General features: G+C 42.0%; 1 protein-coding gene and 1 pseudogene across 1 annotated transcript; both read right to left on the minus strand.

Annotated features, from left to right (window-relative positions):
• Positions 1 to 3313: 3313 nt before the first annotated feature.
• On the minus strand, positions 3314 to 3903 carry LOC123729592 (tryptophan--tRNA ligase, mitochondrial-like; annotated as a pseudogene).
• LOC106582036 (tryptophan--tRNA ligase, mitochondrial) lies at positions 3701 to 21446 on the minus strand. The gene is made up of 6 exons (XM_045704895.1): positions 21388 to 21446; positions 15551 to 15875; positions 5634 to 5715; positions 4918 to 5000; positions 3907 to 4807; positions 3701 to 3799 (listed from the first exon to the last, which is right to left on the minus strand). The coding sequence occupies exons 1-4, from the start codon at positions 21444 to 21446 to the stop codon at positions 4990 to 4992; spliced, it is 477 nt and encodes a 158-aa protein (XP_045560851.1). The 3' UTR covers positions 3701 to 3799; positions 3907 to 4807; positions 4918 to 4989.
• Positions 21447 to 21823: the final 377 nt, after the last annotated feature.

Below are 21823 nucleotides of genomic sequence, written 5' to 3' on the forward strand. Positions count from 1 at the left end.
GGCCCACGTGCTGAATTTGGCCCGCAGGTGTTTTTATTTGGCTCCCCAAGTTCTGAGCAATTTGTTTTTATTATCATCATCATTATTCTTATAATCCTTTTCATTGTTGGACATAAAATACTAAACACCAGGAAATCCGCTCCAATTGATTTACATTTTGAAAATCGTTTCACAAATATTCCCACACACATTAGAGACATACAAATGTAAGCAAGGTTTGAAATGATTGATATAGTCAACTATTACAGTGCCTTCAGAAAGTATTCACACCCCTTTTCCACTGTTGTTGTTACAGCCTGAATTTGAAATTGATTACTTTGAGATTTTGTTGTCACTAGCCTAAACGCAATACCCCAAAATGTCAGTGGAATTATTTTTAAACATTTAAAAAAAACAAATTATAAAAAATAAAAAGCTGAAATCTCTTGAGACAATAAGTATTCAACCCCTTTGGTCATGTCTACACTTGACACTTACATGCGACTTCTGCTATCAGAATATGAAGATATGATTGAAAAGATGAAGATGCGCAAAAGTCGCTTTGCGGTCTGATTGTGTTCAGATCTGGCTGACCACTTCCGGTCAGGGATGCATCGTGTGCAGATTTCTTCTCAGTCTGGACGCAATCAGGCTACTGACACCGCATACTGTGGGTGACATCATCAGCACTCCTCCCACAAGTCTCCAGAAAATGTGTGTTTTGAGACTGAGAGGCACCTTTTCATTATAACGCTGGAGGAAATACATTCCTAGCTTGTGAGGAACGTGTTTGCTGGTCTCATAAATGCTAGCCAGCTAGCTAAAATTTAGAAGAAAAACAATATTTCTTAGGCTCGAGTTATGCTAACCCATTTGCAATCCCTTTAGCAGGCTACAGAGGTAAGCTGGCTAATTAGCTACAGTAGTTAGCTACTGCCACCAGTTGTTGTTGTGTTATCATATTTTGCCTATTCCACCGTTTGTAGATGCATACTGACATTTGAATATAGAGGGGGAAAAGGGAATCCGGACACACTGGGGACACGGTAGACACATTTAACTGTAGGGGTAGACGCATGACGTGTACGGAATTCCATGATCAGAACTCTATGATCAGAATACTAAAGCGGCATGAACTGTCAAGTCTAGACACAGCCTTTGTTATGGCAAGCCAAAATAAGTTCAGGAGTAAGTAAAAATGTATCAAGTCACATAAGTTGCAATAATAGTGTTTAACTCATCTCTGTACGCCACACATACAATTATCTGTAAGGTCCCTCAGTCGAGCAGTGAATTTCAAACACAGATTCAACCACAAAGACCAGAGGTTTTCCAGTGCCTCGCAAAGAAGAGCACCTTTTGGTAGATCGGTAAAAAAAAAGCAGACATCGAATATCCCTTTGAGCATGGTGAAGTTATAAATTACACTTTGGCTGGTGTATCAGTACACCCAGTCACTAAAAATATACAGGTGTCCTTCCTAACTCAGTTGCCGGAGAGAAAGGAAATCGCGCAGGGATTTCACCATAATTTCTTAATTTATTTAACTAGGCAAGTCAGTTAAGAATAAATTATTATTTACAATGACGGCCTACCCCGGCCAAAGCCAAACAACGCTGGGCCAATTGTGCGCCGCCCTATGGGACTCCCAATCATTCCCGGATGTGATGAAGCCTGGATTCGAATCAGGGACTGCAGTGACACCTCTTGCACTGAGATGCAGTGCCTTAGACCGCTGTGCCACTCGGGAGCCCGTTCATGCCACTGTTGACTTTAAAACAGTTAGAGTTTAATGGCTGTGATAGGAGAAAACTGAGGATGGATCAACAACATAGTTACTCCACAATACCAACCTAACTGACAGTGAAAAGGAGAAACCCTGTACAGAATAAAAATATTCCAAAACATACATCCAGTTTGCAATAAGGCACTAAAGTAAAACTGCAAAAAATGTGTCAAAGCAATTCAGTTTTTGTCCTGAATACAAAGTGTTATGTTTAGGGCAAATTTCAATACATCACTGAGTACCACTCATCATATTTTCAAGCATGGTGGTGGCTGTATCATGTTATGGGTATGCTTGTCATCGGCAAGGACTAGGGAGTTTTTTTTAGGGTAAAAAGAAACAGAATGGATCTAAGCACAGGCAAAATCCTACAGGAAAACCTGGTTCAGTCTGCTTTCCAACAGACACTGGGAGACAAATTCACCTTTCAGCAGGACAATAACCTAAAACACAAGGCCAAATTTACACTGGAGTTCCTTACCAAGATGACATTGAATGTTCCTGAGTGGCCTAGTTACAGTTTGGAGTTACATCTGCTTGAAAATCTATGGCAAGATCTGAAAATGTTTGTTCAGCAATGATCAACAACCAAAGCTCTTACACTCACCCAGAAAGACTCACAGCTGTAATCACTGCCAAAGGTGATTCCAACATTTATTGACTCAAGGGGTTGAATAGGCCAACTTATCTAAATGAAGATATTTCCGTTTTATTTTTCATATTTAAAAAAATGTATGTTGGAATTTTTCTTCCATTTTGACATTATTAAGAGGGTTTTGTGTAGATCGTTGACAAAAAAATAAATGCAAAGAAAGTCCTGTGGCTACCATGCTGTAACAGCGTGAAGCGAATCTCTGCACATGCACAGATACTGTGTGAGAGCAAAGTGTTGCATCTCGCTGATCTCAATATCTGCAGTGCTGCTCGTGCCAACGTCATTTCGCTGAGTCTAGAATGAAATTACATTTGGTAGCTTATAGTCCTTAGTCATTGTAGGCTATTATTGGCTCATATGAATAGGCTGTATTTTCAGTCTGCTGCTTATGCCACTGCAAATACTAAAGTTGAAATAAACTGCAGTTGGATGTGATCTGACTAGTTAGTTCCCAGGTAAATATGGATCTGGAAAACTACATCAGAGTCCAGCTCCCACAGATGATCTGCTCCATCACCAGGATTGTGGGAGCGAAGAGGGTGAAAATATTATCCTAAGCAGTCTGGATCCCAGGTTAGTCTATCCAAGTATCACAGTGAGGCTGAGCTCTTCTTTATGTTCCATCTGCAGACAAGAGCCCAGAACTGAACAGGCAGAATGCCTACTATTGACAGGGCATTGGCCTACTCATTACTCACTGCCCACAGACTGTGTCTGGTGACGTGTGTGTGTGTCTGTTTATTGTATTAGAGCTTGAGAGTTCTTATTGGACTTTCCACAGAAAACCCATAGCATATCCTATACATATATTTACTGTTTAAGTAAAAAATATCTTGCCATTCATTTGAAGCAAGGCATAGAGCCGAATAAATGACAACAACAATATACGTAACTCAAGCAAACGTAGTCAAGCACCAGTAGAATCTTCCATTCCCCATACACAGAGTGCCAGTCTCTACTTTTTTAAACAGTTTAACAAGTCGTCCCCCCCCCCCAGCCAGTTCCCTGGCCCTGTGGGCTCCCTGGGCCAGCAGCCTCTCCAGGTGCCTCTTGTCCCCCCTCAGCCTCTCAATCTCCTCCCTGATCGGTGTGAGCCGCACCACCATGGCCTCCGGGACCAGCTGTTTGTACTACCCCGTGTCTAGCCCCACCGCCTCCTCCATCGTGCAACCTGCTGCGTGCATCAGCACCAGGTTGGACACACCCAGGCGCGCCGCAGGGTCAAAGGTCACCACAGAGGTGAAGTCTAACGGTTCAGCGGATTTTGTGGACGATGTCGTACGGGCGAGTCAAGGAGGTTGATGGTGGCCATCTTCTGGGGGTCTGACTTGGACATCTTGGAGGAGGGGTCGCGGAGGGATGTGATCTTCCGTGTGGAGCTTGATTGGGATGAAAAGAGAATAGGCCTTGTTAAGGCTGGGTTGGGTTTGGCAGCGATATGGCTATTATTGTTATTAAGGTGAATGTATGCATGGGATATCATTACATCAGTTAATCATATCCCGATAAGAAGAACCAGGTCCTGGCAGTATGCTGTCAGCAGAGAAGTCAGGGGTGCATGGGGGGTGGCACTGGAGGATGAAGGGAGGAGGGTCTCTTTCCTGATGAGCTCTTTGTTTCAGGGTGATTTAAAAGGGCATCTTTGATTGGGTTTCAAAGTGGCGGCGGATGACTGGCAGTTCTGCCAGAAGCTGTTGCTCTGGTCTCTTTCCAACAAAACGTCCATCGGTAAACAGCCAAAGACAGCACAAAAAGGCAGCATCAATCAGCCTGAGCCAACCACTGTCCCTAACCCGCCCCTGTAATACACACACACTTTTATCTATCCATCTCAACACGCGGGTGCACACACATCTCTGAAGTCGTCTTGAGGACATACCCCCTCCTGCCTCCCCAAATATATTATCACTTTATTTCTCAGATATATGAGGAAGGGAACGGTCCTTTAATCAAAGCTCCATTGCACGCATGGTTGGTTACATCTTGTGCTTTCATGATGGCGATAATGAAGGAGTATAAAACGGAGTATATCAGAGTGGGGTTAAGTATCCATCAGTAGAACATGCTGGCCATGTGTCTTTGTGCATGTGCATCTGGACGTATGTGTATGTATCCATATGGGTATATCTATGTGTTTGAGAGAAAGAAAAAGAGAAAGAGAGAGTTGGATTTTGAGTATGTTTACATTTGAGTGAGTGTCTGAGTAAGAGAAAATGTACTACACTGCCTGCATCCATAGATGTAACCCCTGTGTGGTACACAGTAACTTACTGAGCAGAACGCGTGGCTCAGGGAATAAGTCTCCGTATGTGTTGTTGAAGGCCTATTATCCGCTAGGTCCTGAGCCAACTGCAGATGTTGGACCTGATCTTATCCTATTAGTGGACCTGTCACAACATACAACATAGAAAACCTCACACTCAGTGAATTCATTTTTTAAATATGAATTTAATTTATTTGCTGCAGCACACCCACACTTAATAGAGACTGAGCTCACTTGTAAAGGAGATTATCCGCAGCCTGCAGGACAGGGAAAGACTACAGCCCCACACTCCCCTCATTCTTCTGTTTACTTTTCAGCTGGAGAGAGAGCAAGAGAAATAGGGGAGAGGGGTGTAGCAAGAAGAAAGAGAAAGAAACATTGCAAGGAGAGAAAAGTAGAAAATGAAAGACAAAAAGAAGAAAAAGAAAACAGGTTAGCTTCTCTTTAAGGCGGCATGTTCTCTTTACAAGTGACGAGCACTCGCTCATACAAACTCAACATGGCTGAATCACAGGACATTTTCCACCACGTTTGACGTGAAGTCAGCTGTTGAGTAAACAAAAGGTGTTTTCAGTGTAGAACCAGAACACTGCTGGCCGTCCTTTCCTTCCCTCTGGCCTCCTAGTAAAACTGCATGCGGCCAAGGAAATCATTATGAGAACATTTAAACAGATCTGGCAGGTGAGGTGCTGCTATGAGAAACAAACAGGACTAACAATAGCCAGGATGCTGCACATGAGAAAGGAAATGGAGGAAAATGGAAGGATACCATTGAACTTTCCACCATTTGTAACTTGACTAACAATTTAACTGATCATCAACTCAATTGTGCAGCCATTGATATTAATGCATAATTTACACAAAAAGTCATGATTTGTCCCCATGTAAACTCATTCAGTGGTTGTATCACTGCATTTCAAATCCTACAGTATTCCCAAGCTGTTATGTACCTTTCACTGAGGCAGGTGTCTGAGTCGGGGGAATACTGGTGAGGCAGCCCAGGATCCAGGACAGTTCAGCGTGTTCAGAGACCTGTGGAAGGGAGGGAGACACCACAACCAGTCACGCAACATGGTCCAAGCCTAAATATTATTATTGGTTTTAAACTAAGCCCACGTGTAAAATTAAAAATCAAGTCTCTTCACCACCACCTCAAATTAACATAACTAAAAACCTTTCAGATCCTCACATGGTGGGACTCCTCAGCCCCACCATGTGGCAGAGATAGGAACTATACTGGATCTTCCCTGTGCCCTAACAACCAAGTGCTCTGTTGCCCAGATGCGTAGCCAATAGCCATACTCCATTATACTAAATCAGTGACAAGGCATTAGAGCCATTATATAACTCCAATCTCCTGGACATTAGCAGGGTTGGATTTAACGACTCCCTCTCTGCATCACGCTACAGCCATCCCATACTTCTCTCTCTCTCTCTCTCTCTCTCAACATGGGTCTCTCTAAAACCTATGGGGCTTGCCAACAACTCTCATTGGTGGAAAAAAAGGCGCAAAATCCTTCTGCTTCAGAGACTTAAAGTTTATGGGTGCTGGGGAAGTGACTGCCATCCCTCTCCGCTTAAAACGGATTCTAAAGAGTGTGACGTAAACTCAAGACAGCACGGACATAAACAACATTTTTACACTGAATACATGTAGCTAGAGAGGGGGGGATTTGTTACAGACTATGAACGTGAAATAGGACAGATGTTGATGACAGCAGAGTAAGGAAGGAGACACTGATATAGATCTAGGTGCAATAAAATACATTTTAGAATGAACATCAACTCCATTCATATTGAATGTGATCTTTCTTCATAGTATCTGAAACAAACACACTACTAGTAATGTTATGGATTTTGTGAAACAACACAATCACACATGACGCATTCTCATGATACAAAAATAGAATGTTTTATAGTATGTAACTTTTTAATTAAAAAAAATAGAGTATGCTGTAAATGCTAGGATGTTATACTCATTTTGGCTTTGTAGCTGATCTGTAGCTGCCTGCTGTGCGTTTAACTAGCTAGGCTACTCATGATATTGCTTGTTTGTTTTTGCTTTTGATGCGCTTTGAGATTGTTATGAAAAGCATTATAGAAATACAATTTATTATTATACCAAAGCGACAGCAGTGTGCAGGGTTTCTTTTTACTTTGAACTTCTCTAATTGTTACCATGCACCTGCAACAAGATAGCTGTGAGTGCATTTTTTAATGTTGAAAGTAAAACACACCAACAGTAAATGTACCGGTATCAAATAAATAAAAAATATTACAAACAAGAAACACTTTCAATGAGAACAGAAATCCACTTTGGGTTTTAAAAAAACTAACTTCAGTAAAAAATGAATACATTAACAGCTATAAATAAATTGCATACAAAATACATAAAACGACTTCTTAATCATGGCCTCTAAAATGGCCATAAGGAGTGCCTCACAGGTGGTCACCTTCTCCCACCTCCCCATCTGGACCCTTTGGGGAGAAAGAGGAGCCCACATCTGCAATGTATTTTTGCTTAAGCCTAAGGTTCTCTCACTTCTTTTTCACCCATGCAGGTGACAGCTGCCCCCCCAGCTCACACTCCTTTATCTAGATCCTGAAAAGACATGAGATTAAGTACATTAACCAAAACATGAGTAAAGTAGAGTTGTTTGAACTTTATGTAGCTAGATGGCCACATACTTTATAAAATTGAAGTGCCAAGGTGAAACAGTAATGAGTGCAGCTTACCATTACTTTTACCTTAACAGGGGTGTATACTCCAAACATTTGCAAAACGTTTTGCAACAAAAACTAGCGTTTCTATTGGAAAGGTTCAGCAAACGAGGAGGGAACCTGCCTGAATCTGTCCAATAGAAACACTAGTTTTCATTGCAAAACAGAATATTTTGCAACTGTTTGGGGTAATGATTACACCCATATGTGCAATGAAACTAACCAGCTAGCTAACTAGGCTAAAGTTAAATATGAAGTTGACGGTGAACAGCAAGTAATCATGTAGCTAGCAAACGTTACTGTTCGAACAGTTATAACTTCTAGTCCTAGCTAGCTACTAAAGCACATAGCTATAGTTAGGTCAACCAATAGAGGCCAAGTCTTTGAGTGTATGCATCCTCCAAAGATGGAGAGGGACAGCTCATGGCTTGATCAGAGGAAGGTGGTCAAGGAGACGGGTGATGAAGATGGAGTCTGGTGAGTATCTTGTAGAGGAATAGCTACTCTGTTAACCAGCCTGAGTCATGTAGCCACTAGCATCCTTCACAATGTATGGCACCCACCCAGCTCTGGGCGCCAGAAATCTCAGCACACAGTTCAGAGTAGTAGCCAGTTGTCCTCATTACGAGCACTTTGCCTCACCACTGCATTCCTCTACTGCTTTTCCCATTCCTCTCAAGCTCCAGGTGACTGCAATTGATACATGTGTAGGCCTACGGTACACTCAAGTTCACTCCAAATACGTAATTCCAAATGCTAGCTACTTAGCCCACAACAATAAATCGAAAGGTCACTGGGTTGGGCTACAGACCATCCTTTCCGGTTCATATGTGAAGCCGACACTGATGGACCTTGGAAAAAACCTACTCCGACTGGGAAAAATAGTTTTGAACGGTCATCCAAATAGTCAGAACCTCAGGCACTTCTTCGACCTGAAGGTCACCGACATCCTGATTTTACACAGTCTGAGCTGTGCATTTTGTTGCCGAATTCCTAGTTGTCTTGAATGCACCAAAAGTAAGACGTTTCGGGCGTGGCATACTGCATACTTTTTCTAAACAGTACGTGCTAAATAGTATGTAGTACAATTAGTACACAGTATGCAGTTTAAGTAAGTAGTAGGCAAAACATATTTCAGACAGCCAGTGACACATTCAATACGGCCTTGCACACAAAGTAAGTAGCATACTGTATAGAGGAAATATTTAAAAAGTCAGTTCCACTACCATATTTACATGTGCAGGGATATTGGAGTGATGGAGGTAGATATTGATAGGGGTAAGGGGACTAGGCAACAGGATATAAGATAAACAGAGTAGTAGCAGCTTGTATGTGAATGGGTGTGCGTGTGTATAGAGTACTGACGTGCCCAAAGTAAACTGCCTGTTACTAAGACCCAGAAGCTAGGATATGCATATAATTGGTAGTATTTGATAGAAGACCTCTGAAGTTTCCAAAACTGTTAAAATACTGTCAGTGAGTATAACAGAACTGATATGGCAGGCGAAAACCCGAGGAGAATTCATCCTGAATTTTTTGTTGTTGAGGTCACCACCCATTCAAATACTTGTCTGTAGGATATTCAAAGGAAATTCTCCCAGATTGCAGTTCCTATGGCTTCCACTAGATGTCAACAGTCTTTAGAAAGGCTGTTTTTTGTTTATTGAAAAATGAGCTAGAATTTGTAGTTTTTCAAGGTGGCTCTCATATGGACTGTAGTCTTGTGTCGTGTGTGGATGAGGGCGCGCACTTTGTTATTTATCTCCGGTATTGAACATACTATTCTCCGTCTTAAATTTGATCGTTTATTTACATATTAGGGTACCTGAGGATTGATTAGAAACGTTGTTTGACTTGTTTGGACGAAGTTTATTGGTAACTTTTGGGATTGCTTTGTCTGCATGTTGAACGACTGGAACGGGTGGATTACTGAATCAAACGAGCCAACTAAACTGACTTTTTTGGGATATAAAGAAGGACTTTATCAAACAAAACAACCATTTGTTGTGTAGCTGGAACCCTTGGGATTGCAAACAGAGGAAGATCTTCAAAGGTAAGTGATTTATTTTATTGCTATTTCTGACTTGTGGCGCCTCTGCTGGTTTGGAAAATGTTTTTAATGATTTTGTATGTGAGGCACTGTACTCAGATAATCGCATGGTATGCTTTCGTCGTAAAGCCTTTTTGAAATCTGACAAAGCGGCTGGATTAACAAGAAGTTAAGCTTTTAAATGATGTATGACACTTGTATTTTTTGTATTTTGAATTATGCGCTCTGCAATTTCACCGGATGTTGTCGAGATGGGGCACTAGCGTCCCACCTAGCCTTACGAAGATTTTAAGTTAGTCTCGAGGTATTGCTCGCCTGAGGTAGTGTGGTCTACAGCTTATCATGAGGTACTCTATCTAACAAGAGTTATCTATATTTTTCGTAGCCATCTATTTACGACCACAAACCAACCCTGGCACTACAGGACTGTTTTGCTAGCACAGACTGAAATATGTTCAGGGATTCATCCAATGGCATTGAGGAGTATACCACCTCAGTCACCGGCTTCATCAAGAAGAGCATTGACGACGTTGTCCCCACAGTGACCGTACGCACTTAACCCAACCAGAAGCCATGGATTACAGGCAACATCCACACTGAGCTAAAGGCTACAGCTGCCGCTTTCAAGGAGCAGGACAATAATCTGGACACTTATATCAGACAAACCATCAAACAGCCAAAGCGTCAATACAGGACTAAGATTGAATCCTACTACACCGGCTCTGACGCTCGTCGGATGTGGCAGGGCTTGCAAACTATTATGGACTACAAAGGGAAACCCAGCTGTCCAGTGACGTGAGCCTACTAGATGGGCTAAATGCCTTTTATGCTCGCGTCGAGGCAAGCAACACTGAAGCATGCAGGAGAGCACCAGCTGTTCTGGACAACTGTGTGATCACGCTCTCTGAAGCCAATGTGAGCAAGACCTTTAACCTGTCTGGGCTAGGGGGCAGTATTTTCACGGCCGGATGAAAAAAACGTACCCGATTTAAACTGGTTACGACTCTTGCCCAGACATGAGAATAGGCATATTATTAGTAGATTTGGATAGAAAACACTCTGAAGTTTCTAAAACTGTTTGAATGGTGTCTGTGAGTATAACAGAACTCATATGGCAGGCAAAAACCTGAGAAAAAGTCAACCAGGAAGTGGAGGATCTGAGAATTGTAGTTCTTCTTTCTAGTCCCTTTCGAAACTACAGTATCCGTGGGGTTACGTTGCACTTCCTAAGGCTTCCATTGGCTGTCTGGAGCCTTCAGAAAGTGGTTTGAGCATTCTCCTGTCACTGGGCAGATAATAGGAGCTCAGTTTCTGAGTGGACTGCCTGGCAACAAAGGGATTTGATATGTGCAGTAACGCGAGCACGCTGTTCCTTCTTTTTCTCCTTTAATGAATACGCTATTGTCCGGTTTGAATATTATCGCAATTTTACGTTAAAAATACCATAAAGATTGATTTTAAACAGCGTTTGACATGCTTCTAAGTACGGTAATGGAACATTTGGACTTTTCGTCTCTGGTTCCATGCTCGCGCGTTATGCCTTTGGATAGTGCTCTGAACGCACGAACAAAACAGAGGTATTTGGACATAAATATGGATTATTTGGAACAAAAACAACATTTCTTGTGGAAGTAGCAGTCCTGGGAGTGCATTCTGACGAAGATCTTGGCGGGTGTCTGTATAGCTCGCCGTGATGGCTGAGCTATGTACTCAGAATATTGAAAAATGTGCTTTCTCCGTAAAGCTATTTTAAAATCTGACACAGCGGTTGCATCCAGGAGTAGTCTATCTAATTCTTTAAATAATTGTTATATATTTTGTCAACGTTTATGATGAGTATTTTTGTAAATTGATGTGCACATTCACCGGACGTTTTGCTGGGAATAAATTTTCTGAACATCACGAGCCAATCTAAAATGCAGTTTTTGGATATAAATATGAACTTTATCAAACAAAACATACATGTATTGTGTAACATAATGTCCTAGGGGTGTCATCTGATGAAGATCGTCAAAGGTTAGTGCTTCATTTAGCTGTGTTTTGGGTTTTATTGACACATGTCCTTGCTTGGAAAATGGCTGTGTGGTTATTTTGGTATATGTACTCTCCTAACATAATCTAATGTTTTGCTTTCGCTGTAAAGCCTTTTTGAAATCGGACAATGTGGTTGGATTAAGGAGAAGTGTATCTTTAAAATGGTGTAAAATAGTCGTATGTTAGAGAAATTGAAATTATTGGACTTTTGAGGTTTGTTATTTCGCAACACGCTGTTCCATTGGATATTGGCTAGGCATTCCGCTAGCGGAACGTCTGTCCTCAATAGGTTTTAATCAAATGGCCAGCCAGGCGATTTCCCCCCACCCCCCGTTTTTACACTGCTGCTACTCGCTGTTTATTATTTATGCATAGTCACTTTACCCCTACATACATGTACAAATTACCTTGTTTAACCTGTACCCCAGCACATTGGCTCAGTACCGGTACCCACCCTGTACATAGCCTTATTATTGCAACTTTTTTATTTTTGTAAATATTTTCTTAACTCTATTTCTTGAACTGCATTGTTGGTTAAGGGCATGTAAGTAAGCATTTCACGGTGAGTTCTACACCTGTTGTATTCGGCGCATGTGACAATTACAATTTCATTTGATTGAGTATAAATATATGTGCATATTATGTGTGAGTGAGCAAATTATGGAGTGAGTGTTTGTATGTGTGTTGGAGTGACAGTGTGTGTGAGTGAGTAAGACCATCTGAGTATGCATAACAACAGTGCAAAGATTGAAATAAAAGGTCAATAAAGATGCAAGGTTAACGCAGATAGTCCGTGAAGCTATTTTGGTAGTTATTTAACAGTCATATTGCTTCGGGATAGAAGCTGTTTAAGAGACTGTTGGTGTCAGACTTGATGACCGGTATGTCTTGCCGTGCGGCACCGCTACCTCTTGCCTGCATCTAGTTGATCTGGGGAGTAATCATTAGTCCAAAATGTGTTTATTTTGGACAAATTCAGGTAGGTCCATCCATAATCGGCAGAATGAATACACTCCTGATCACCAGTCACACACAGTTCACTTTCATAGCAGCCACGTACAGCATCATCACTTTGCTCATTGTATAATTTCTTATCGCATCTGCGCGCTCTCCTCCTCTCACCTTTTCCCTTAGCTGTTGTGTTGTGCAGTGAAGTCCACAAGCAATCTGTGACAAGGCACAAAAACCTCTCCATCGTTGTAACCATAATTAGCTAACGTCAGAGTCAACAAACTCAAAATCAAATAAATTGTATTTGTCACATGCGCCGAATATAACAGGTGTAGACTTACAAACCCTTAACCAACAATGCAGTTTTAAGAAAAAAAAGAAATGTTAAGAAAGTATTTACCAAAATAAACTGAAGTAAAACTAACGCTTTAGTAAACCCACAATCAAATCCATGTGCACAATCAGGCATAACAGTGTACAGTAAGCAGTTTGCAATTACACCGGTGGCAATACATTTATAAAACCAAAAGCTTACTTTGACTTGGAAGAGATATAGTGTTGGATGGCCTCAGCCAGCTAGCTAACAGAAATAGCATTCCTCTCTGTTTGAGTCAAGTTGTTGAGTAGGCTAAATTAGCTGCATTAGCTAAGTAAGTGAAAGGTTAACTAAGAAGAAGAACAAATATATATACACTGCTCAAAAAATAAAGGGAACACTTAAACAACACAATGTAACTCCAAGTCAATCACACTTCTGTGAAATCAAACTGTCCACTTAGGAAGCAACACTGATTGACAATACATTTCACATGTTGTTGTGCAAATGGAATAGACAACAGGGGGAAATTATAGGCAATTAGCAAGACACCCCCAATAAAGGAGTGGTTCTGCAGGTGGGGACCACAGACCACTTCTCAGTTCCTATGCTTCCTGGCTGATGTTTTGGTCACTTTTGAATGCTGGCGGTGCTTTCACACTAGTGGTAGCATGAGACGGAGTCTACAACCCACACAAGTGGCTCAGATAGTGCAGCTCATCCAGGATGGCACATCAATGCGAGCTGTGGCAAGAAGGTTTGCTGTGTCTGTCAGCGTAGTGTCCAGAGCATGGAGGCGCTACCAGGAGACAGGCCAGTACATCAGGAGACGTGGAGGAGGCCGTAGGAGGGCAACAACCCAGCAGCAGGACCGCTACCTCCGCCTTTGTGCAAGGAGGAGCAGGAGAAGCACTGCCAGAGCCCTGCAAAATGACCTCCAGCAGGCCACAAATGTGCATGTGTCTGCTCAAACGGTCAGAAACAGACTCCATGAGGGTGGTATGAGGGCCCGACGTCCACAGGTGGGGGTTGTGCTTACAGCCCAACACCGTGCAGGACGTTTGGCATTTGCCAGAGAACACCAAGATTGGCAAATTTGCCACTGGCGCCCTGTGCCCTTCACAGATGAAAGCAGGTTCACACTGAGCACATGACAGATGTGACAGAGTCTGGAGACGCCGTGGAGAACGTTCTGCTGCCTGCAACATCCTCCAGCATGACCAGTTTGGCGGTGGGTCATCTATCTATCTATCTATCTATCTATCTATCTATCTATCTATCTATCTATCTATCTATCTATCTATCTATCTATCTATCTATCTATCTATCTATCTATCTATCTATCTATCTATCTATCTATCTATCTATCTATCTATCTATCTATCTATCTATCTATCTATCTATCTATCTATCTATCTATCTATCTATCTATCTATCTATCTATCTATCTATCTATCTATCTATAGCATAACATTTGGTCAACTACTCACCAAATGTTATGCACTGCAGTGCTAGCTAGCTGCAGCTTATGCATTCAGTACTATATTGATGCTCTGATCCTTTGATTGGATGAACAACATGTCAGTTCATGCTGCAAGAGCTCTGATGGGTCGGAGGGTGTCCTCTGGAAGTCGTCATAATTACTGTGTAAGTCTATGGAAGTGGGTGAGAACCATGAGCCTCCTAGGTTTTGTATTGAAGTCAATGCACCCAGAGGACGGAAAATAGCTGTCCTGTAGGGTAGCACTCTGTGCACACTGTGCTACCCTACAGGGTGCTGTTGAGGCTACTGTAGACCTTCATTGCAAAACATTGTGTTTTAATTAATTATTTGGTGACGTGAATATATTTAGTCTAGTTTTATCTAAAAAGGATAACAGACGTTTCACTATTTTTATATTTTATGAAGTTCACTGAGTAGGATGGTTTTCCCCTTCCTCCTCTGAGGAGCTTCCACTGGTGTAACTTTACTATGGTCTTTCTCTCGGACACACATATGCCCACGCACACACACTCACACAATCTTTTCAAGCTGAAGGCCCTTCAATTAAGACACTATTGATTTCAACTGGTTACCATTTTTTCAATGAAGTCAAGTGTTTTCTTTGGGCGGTAGTGGTATTCGTACATGTGGAACAGACTCTGGTTAGTTTGTTCAATAGGAGATCCCCTTTGCTGCCAATATATGTGGCATGAATGGGAATAAAAATAGGCCTCGGCGCGTGTGTGAGAGAAATATCACAGATGGACCACACTATCAAAACACATATGTCACTTGCAGAGATATTCTGACACACACATACAAACACACATTTTAAGTGTCCAGGGAGAAGAAAATGTCTATTCGGATTACACTTCCTTTCCTAACTCAGGAGTTTACCAAAGAAAATGTATCCCCTTCATGTGGCTTCCTCTGAAGTAAATGGTGGTATGTGTTTTCATAATCCCTGTGAATTTACAGAGCACACAGTGAAGATAAGGATTGGAGTGATAAAAGAAGCGTTTTAAACTGCCTGCATTAGGTAACCATTCAGAGCTTGCCATGATAAAATAAACATTCCAATATGGCCGCCACTTCAGCTGACTTTCTTGATGACATGCTGGGAAACAGATCCAAAGCAGCCTGCTCAGACCGCCAAGTCACAAACACACTCTCAGCTTTTCCAACTGTTTGCAACACCACATTAGAAAATGCTCAAACTCTTTTAATAGAGCAGTGATTATGTGTGTGTGTGTGTGTGTGTGTGTGTGTGTATGCATGAGTGTGTACCTGCCTGGATGTGTGTCTGACTAACCTGTGACTGCTGGAAGAGGATAGATGTCTCTGGGTCGATGCCACAGGCCAGCAGTCTGGCAACCATGACCAGTATGTTGACCCGCAGAAGGGCGGGGTCCTGGGACTGGGTGATGGAGTACAGGTCCACTATGCTGTAGAGCACTGAGGGGTACTGGCTCTGTAGGGACACCCAGCTCTCCAGAGCCCCAAGGTAATTCCCTAGGTGGGGCACAGACGTGGGCTGGATCCCAGAGAACACACACCCTCTTGGAGGCTCCTGTTGAGAAGCGGAGGAAAGAGAAGAGTTTGAAAAGAGATGGAACTTGAGAGGGAGAAGCAACTTCCTGATGGGCCGCCCCCAGGTGGTAAGGGTAGGCAACAACACGTCTGCCACACTGATCCTCAACATCGGGGCCCCTCAGGGGTGTGTACTTAGTCCCCTCCTGTACTCCCTGTTCACCCACGACTGCGTGGCCAAGCACGACTCCAACACCATCATTAAGTTTGCTGACGACACAACAGTGGTAGGCCTGATCACCGACAACGATGAGACAGCCTATAGGGAGGAGGTCAGAGAACTGGCAGTGTGGTACCAGGGCAACAACCTTTCCCTCAATGTGAGCAAGACAAAGGAGCTGATCGTGGACCACAGGAAAAGGCAGGCTGAACAGGCCCCCATTAACATCAACGGGGATGTAGTGGAGCGGATCGAGAGTTTCAAGTTCCTTGGTGTCCACATCACCAATGAACTATCATGGTCCAAACACACCAAGAAAGTCATGAAGAGGTCACGACAAAACCTTTTCCCCCTCAGGAGACTGAAAAGATTTGGCATGGGTCCCCAGATCCTCAAAAGTTATACAGCTGCACCATCGAGAGCATCATGACCAGTTGCATCACCGCCTGGTATGGCAACTGCTCAGCATCTGACCGTAAGGCGCTACAGAGGGTAGTGCGTACGGCCCAGTACATCACTGGGGCCAAGCTTCCTGCACTCCAGGACCTATATAATAGGTGGTGTCAGAGGAAAGCCCATAAAATTGTCAGAGACTCCAGTCACCCAAGTCATAGACTGTTTTCTCTGCTACCGCACAGCAAGCGTTACCGGAGTGCCAAGTCTAGGTCCAAAAGGCTCCTTAACAGCTTCTACCTCCAAGCCATAAGACTGCTGAACAATTAATGAAATGGCCACCGGACAATTACATTGACCCCCCCTTCCATTTGTTGTGTATACTGCTGCTACTCACTGTTTATTATCTATGCATAGTCACTTCACTCCCTACATGTACAAATTACCTCAACTAACCTGTAGCCCCACACACTGACTCGGTACCGGTACCCCCTATACATAGCCTCGTTATTGTTATGTTATTGTGTTACTTTTTATTTTCATTTTATTTTTACTTTAGTTTATTTGGTAAATATTTTCTTAACTCTTCTTGAACTGCACAGTTGGTTAGGGCTTGTAAGTAAGCATTTCACGGTAAGGTCTACACTTGTTTTATTCGGTGCATGTGACAAATAAAGTTTGCCTTGATTTGAACAAGAGTAATAAAAGTAACAGACTTCAAGACAACATCAAGAGAAAGAAAATACGAAATTAAGGAGAGAAAGAAAACGTGAAGTCATCTGCAGAGGTGTTTGTACTGTATGCTGCCAACTGGCAGATTGGGAGGCAGTGGTCATGGTTGTATTGCTGTTATGGAGATGCTTAATAAAATCCATACCTAGCACCTCTGTAACAGTCAATGGGAGAACGTAACCCCCATATGTCCAATAAAAATATAGAACACTCTCCAGACAGCCAATGAAGCCAGAGCAACAACTACAAATGGCCAATGAAAGCAGGGCAGAATGGAAAATAAACCAATAAGAGTTGAAAAAAAATGTAGGTTTAGGTATATAGTCAGAGCAGAAATCAAGTGTGTGGGGTGTGTGTGAGTGAGAGTCTATACTCAAGAGCATCATAAACCACAGCTATCAGAAAAAATTACATGAAGACCTTATTTTAAAGCCTTGGTGGGAGTTGAGGAATAGGTGCTTTTTAAAATTGGGATCCTTTAACGTTAAGAAAAATCCCTAACCGATTTCAATTGTTGTTGTTTTTTTTAACTGCACTGTGATTTAAAATTTTGTTATCACAAAACATTATTCTCCGTGTTACAGCCTACTTAGACAGGAGGCTATAAAGGCCAGGGGAAAGTTGTGTAATTAAATTAAACCAAGAGAAAAAGGCTAACTTTAGGCTACTTTGCTAGGCATACAAAACAAGACGTTGCGATACAGATTACCAAGACATTCTTTCTGTCTGCCCCTCTTCTCTCTCCCTCACGCTTGCTCGCCTGCCCTTGCGCATCGCTAATGACGCGAGCATGTTCAGACTTCAGTCTGTTGCGTGTAGAATATCCTAGCCTATTCATTGATGACAGGCCCTGCTTTACAGAAATTGCGAGACATTGCAAGCCAATAAATTGCAATATACAACATTCCATTGTAAGATACAGCTTTTGATTGCCGATAGATAGGCCTAGTGCACAGTTTTGACTCCCTCTGCCTGGTGGCTGAACCTGCCCTTTCTGTGCCCCTCCGCTCTCTCTCTGTCCCTTGCTAGCTCACTATGAAAGATGCGAGTGTTTGTGTTCTCGGAAGTACGGCAACTAAATCAGTCTCCTCCGTTTCAAAAACACTGAATCTTAGGAGGCGATTATTAGCGGAATGTACATATACATACTACCTCAATTGACCCGACCATCCAGTGCTCCCGCACATTGGCTAACCGGGCTATCTGCATTGTGTCCCACCACCCGTTTTTCACTGTCTTTTTACTGTTGTTTTTATTTCTTTACTTACCTATTGTTCACCTAATACCTTTTTTGCACTATTGGTTAGAGCCTGTCAGTAAGCATTTCACTGTAAGATCTACACCTGTTGTATTCGGCGCACGTGACAAATAAACTTTGATTTGATTTGAATTTAATCCTGACTCCAGAGAAGAAGAGGTGAAGCGAGAGGTTTCACTCTCGCCAAAATAAGCCCAATGTATTTCTATGGACTTGTTTCGGACCTAAGCTTGTCACCTGCCTTCCCTCCTTTAGGACGACTCCCATTGTTAGGGCGGAGACATGAGCATCTCGTCATCATATACAGATCTCTGTTGACACTCAGAAATGGCAGTGGACATGCAAGTCGAGGAGTCGAGGAATCAATTATTTTGCAGTCGACTCTCAATCACCAAGTCATCGTCAGTAACTTTGGAAAAATGCAAGCGACAGCACCAACATCCTGTATGGTAATACTTTTGAGAAGTTAAAGGAGAAGGAAATGCAAACATTGCGAGGTCGATTTGGGGTACAGTAATGGCAGTACAGGTGCAGTGCTTAACCATCTGAAAAGGGACACATCGTGAGACCCAAACCATTGCTGGCAGCAGAATTGTGAATTCACATGGAATTTTAACGGAAAACCGATATAAAAATGGTTGTTTAAATGTTACATCCCTATGCCCTTTGACTAAAACCTAAAGAAATGTAGGCCTAACATATTGGAACCAAAATTCAAATTCTATCAGGCAGATGGAGTTATACGTATGGTTGTGACCAAGGTGATTCCAATATTGTTTGATAAAAAGTAGAGAACTTTACAGACCATGAGTGGTCTTGTTGCACTACATGTAATGAGGACATGAATAAGGGGTCCTTATGGTATAGCTGACCCTGCTCATTCCTGATTAATTTAGGATTTTATAAAAATCTGACATCTTTTAGGAATCACAGTTTTGAGATAAATATTATTTAAAGTCACAGAGGGCTATTGCAAGAAACTACATAATATAATTTTTCTTATAATATCCATTATTGTCATTTTTTGGAGAGTTTGAAATGTAGATCATTTGCTCCGGACAAGGGCATGTCCAGGCATAGAGCCTATTAAATTCATCATATTTAAAACATTTAGAAAATTCCCAAAACAAATATTTTCTCCAAATCTTTTCCTTTAAATTCCCCAAAATATAAATTGTTAACTCAAATAATGCATCAAAATCGAATTAAAAATAAAAGTTTCCTTGCCGGACAAGGATTGTGTCACGTCCTGACCAGTATAAGGGTTATTTGTGATTGTAGTTTGGTCAGTACGTGGCAGAGGGTATTTGTTTTATGTGGTTCGGGGTGGTGGTTTGTTTAGAAGGGTGTTTGATTTATTATTTCCGGGTTTTGGGTTATGTTCTATGTTTTTGTATTTCTATGTTCTTTCTAGTTTAGTATTTTCTGTGTTAGGTAATTGGGTGTTGGACTCTCAATTGAAGGCAGGTGTTTGTAGTTGCCTTTGATTGAGAGTCCTATATATAGGGATGTGTTTTGTTTGTTAATTGTGGGTAGTTGTTTTTTTTTGCATTGTGTTGGTGTAGCCTGCAAAACTGTTTCCTGTTGTTGTTTATTGTTTTTTTGGTGTTCACATTCAATAAATATAATGATGAGCACGCAACCCGCTGCGCCTTGGTCCTCTCTTCACGAAGACAGCCGTTACAGATTGTCCCAACTTTCATGAATCCCTGAGCTGTTTTAAAGCTAATTCCCTGTTATTCAAAATATATTTTCATGGCTTATGACGTGTTCATATGCTATCTGGGGGGCCCAACCTCTGGGGGGACCCCAACCCCAATTTTAAAAAAATAATACCATTGTGATTATTATATTTTTTTCTTGGGATCAGGGCTCCCAAAACTCATGGGCCCCCCATCTTGAAGGGGTTGCAGGAGTGTGTGCTACGCCAGTGGTGCCACGTACAAGGCAACTCAGAAACTCAGAGGTAAACTGTACATACTTGTTTTTGCATAGAGCTTTCTATTGGTTGATTCTGATACTTTCCAAGTGGGAAACTCGTACCTCATCTTTCTACAAGTTTCCAAGTCGGACATATGCGAGTTTCCGAGTTGTCTTGAAGGTGGGACGATCTCTTGCATGTCTTCACTCACAAACTTGATACTCTTAAAGAAACCGTGTACGATTTCCAATGTAATGCATCTCAGTAGGTAGTGCTTTTACACAATGTAGAAACCTAATATTTCAACAAATAACTTTGTAATACAGGTTTTTGTATCACTATTTTAGCTTTTTATAATAAACAAATGTCTTTACACTGTTAAATATTAGGGTTTAGGTTTCTAGTGCACAACATGTGCTTCAGAAATAGCTATAATTCATATAGGCTAGGCCCAATATAGGCTATATCTCAATCAATTCAAAAAACATATTTTCTGGTGCTCCTACATTTTATGTTGTGTTTGTAACTTTTAAGTTGGGAGCACCAGTGCTACATATGAAAAGTGTTCATTTAGAGCCCTGCTTGCAACCAAGAAAATCATTTTGAAATCCCTGCTGTGTAACTTGTGCTGCCATCTTTGAAATTCTTTATCTTTACAAATCTTTAGAAACTTAATCTCAAAGTTTGTGCAGGAAATTGTACAGTATTTTCTTTTTTAGGTTATCATAACTAATTACAAAACACTCAGAGGATACTCTCGCTCTTGTAAATCTGGCAAACAGCAATAGTACTCTGAATCACAATCAGTTTATCTGAGGAACCAACAGCCTTCCACGGCCTCTGGGATCAGATAACCACTGTTCTGAGAACAGTCCTGTCTGTCTCGTTCTTTTGGGCCTAAAGGATCAGATAACTACCGTCTGGTATCAGATTTCAGGTCAGTAAAAGGCGATGGCAGGAAGGAACTGGGTGCTTATGTCATTATTACTGAGGGGGTAATTGTAGCAGAGAGCCATTGATGCTGAGGGCCCCTTCAGAGGTGTCAGGAGTGATTTGGGTGCGGACGGCCTGAATCTGGCTCATGTGTGTTCTCACCTCGTGTTGACACGCCAAACGCATGTTCCCCCCTTGCCCCGGGGGAGGCTTTTAGCCATGCAGACATGGTAATGGTGTCATTTGAGACAATAACAGGCTAACTGAGTCAGTGCTAACTCTTAACTAGCCACTGGGTAATCAGGCTATCACACGTCACAGCGCCTGCCTGACACATCTGCTCTGCGTTGCATTTGGTCAGAGAAAATAAACTTATTTTTAACTTGTGCCACTACAGTTATGAGGAAAGAGACAGAGAATTTGGAAAATCTGATAAATGTTGACAGCACAACAGTATTGGTGTAAGTTTAAGGTAAACATTATTTGAGGGTTCGCCGTTGCGATTAACTGAAAAGAAAAGATTAAAAGACGATGCAGAATCTCTTCCATTCATAACCAAACCCCCTCAACCTGTCCAACTGTTTCTCACTCCCCCACT

The sequence above is a fragment of the Salmo salar genome, chromosome ssa21 (assembly GCF_905237065.1).
Source record: "Salmo salar chromosome ssa21, Ssal_v3.1, whole genome shotgun sequence".
Classification (NCBI taxonomy): domain Eukaryota; kingdom Metazoa; phylum Chordata; class Actinopteri; order Salmoniformes; family Salmonidae; genus Salmo; species Salmo salar.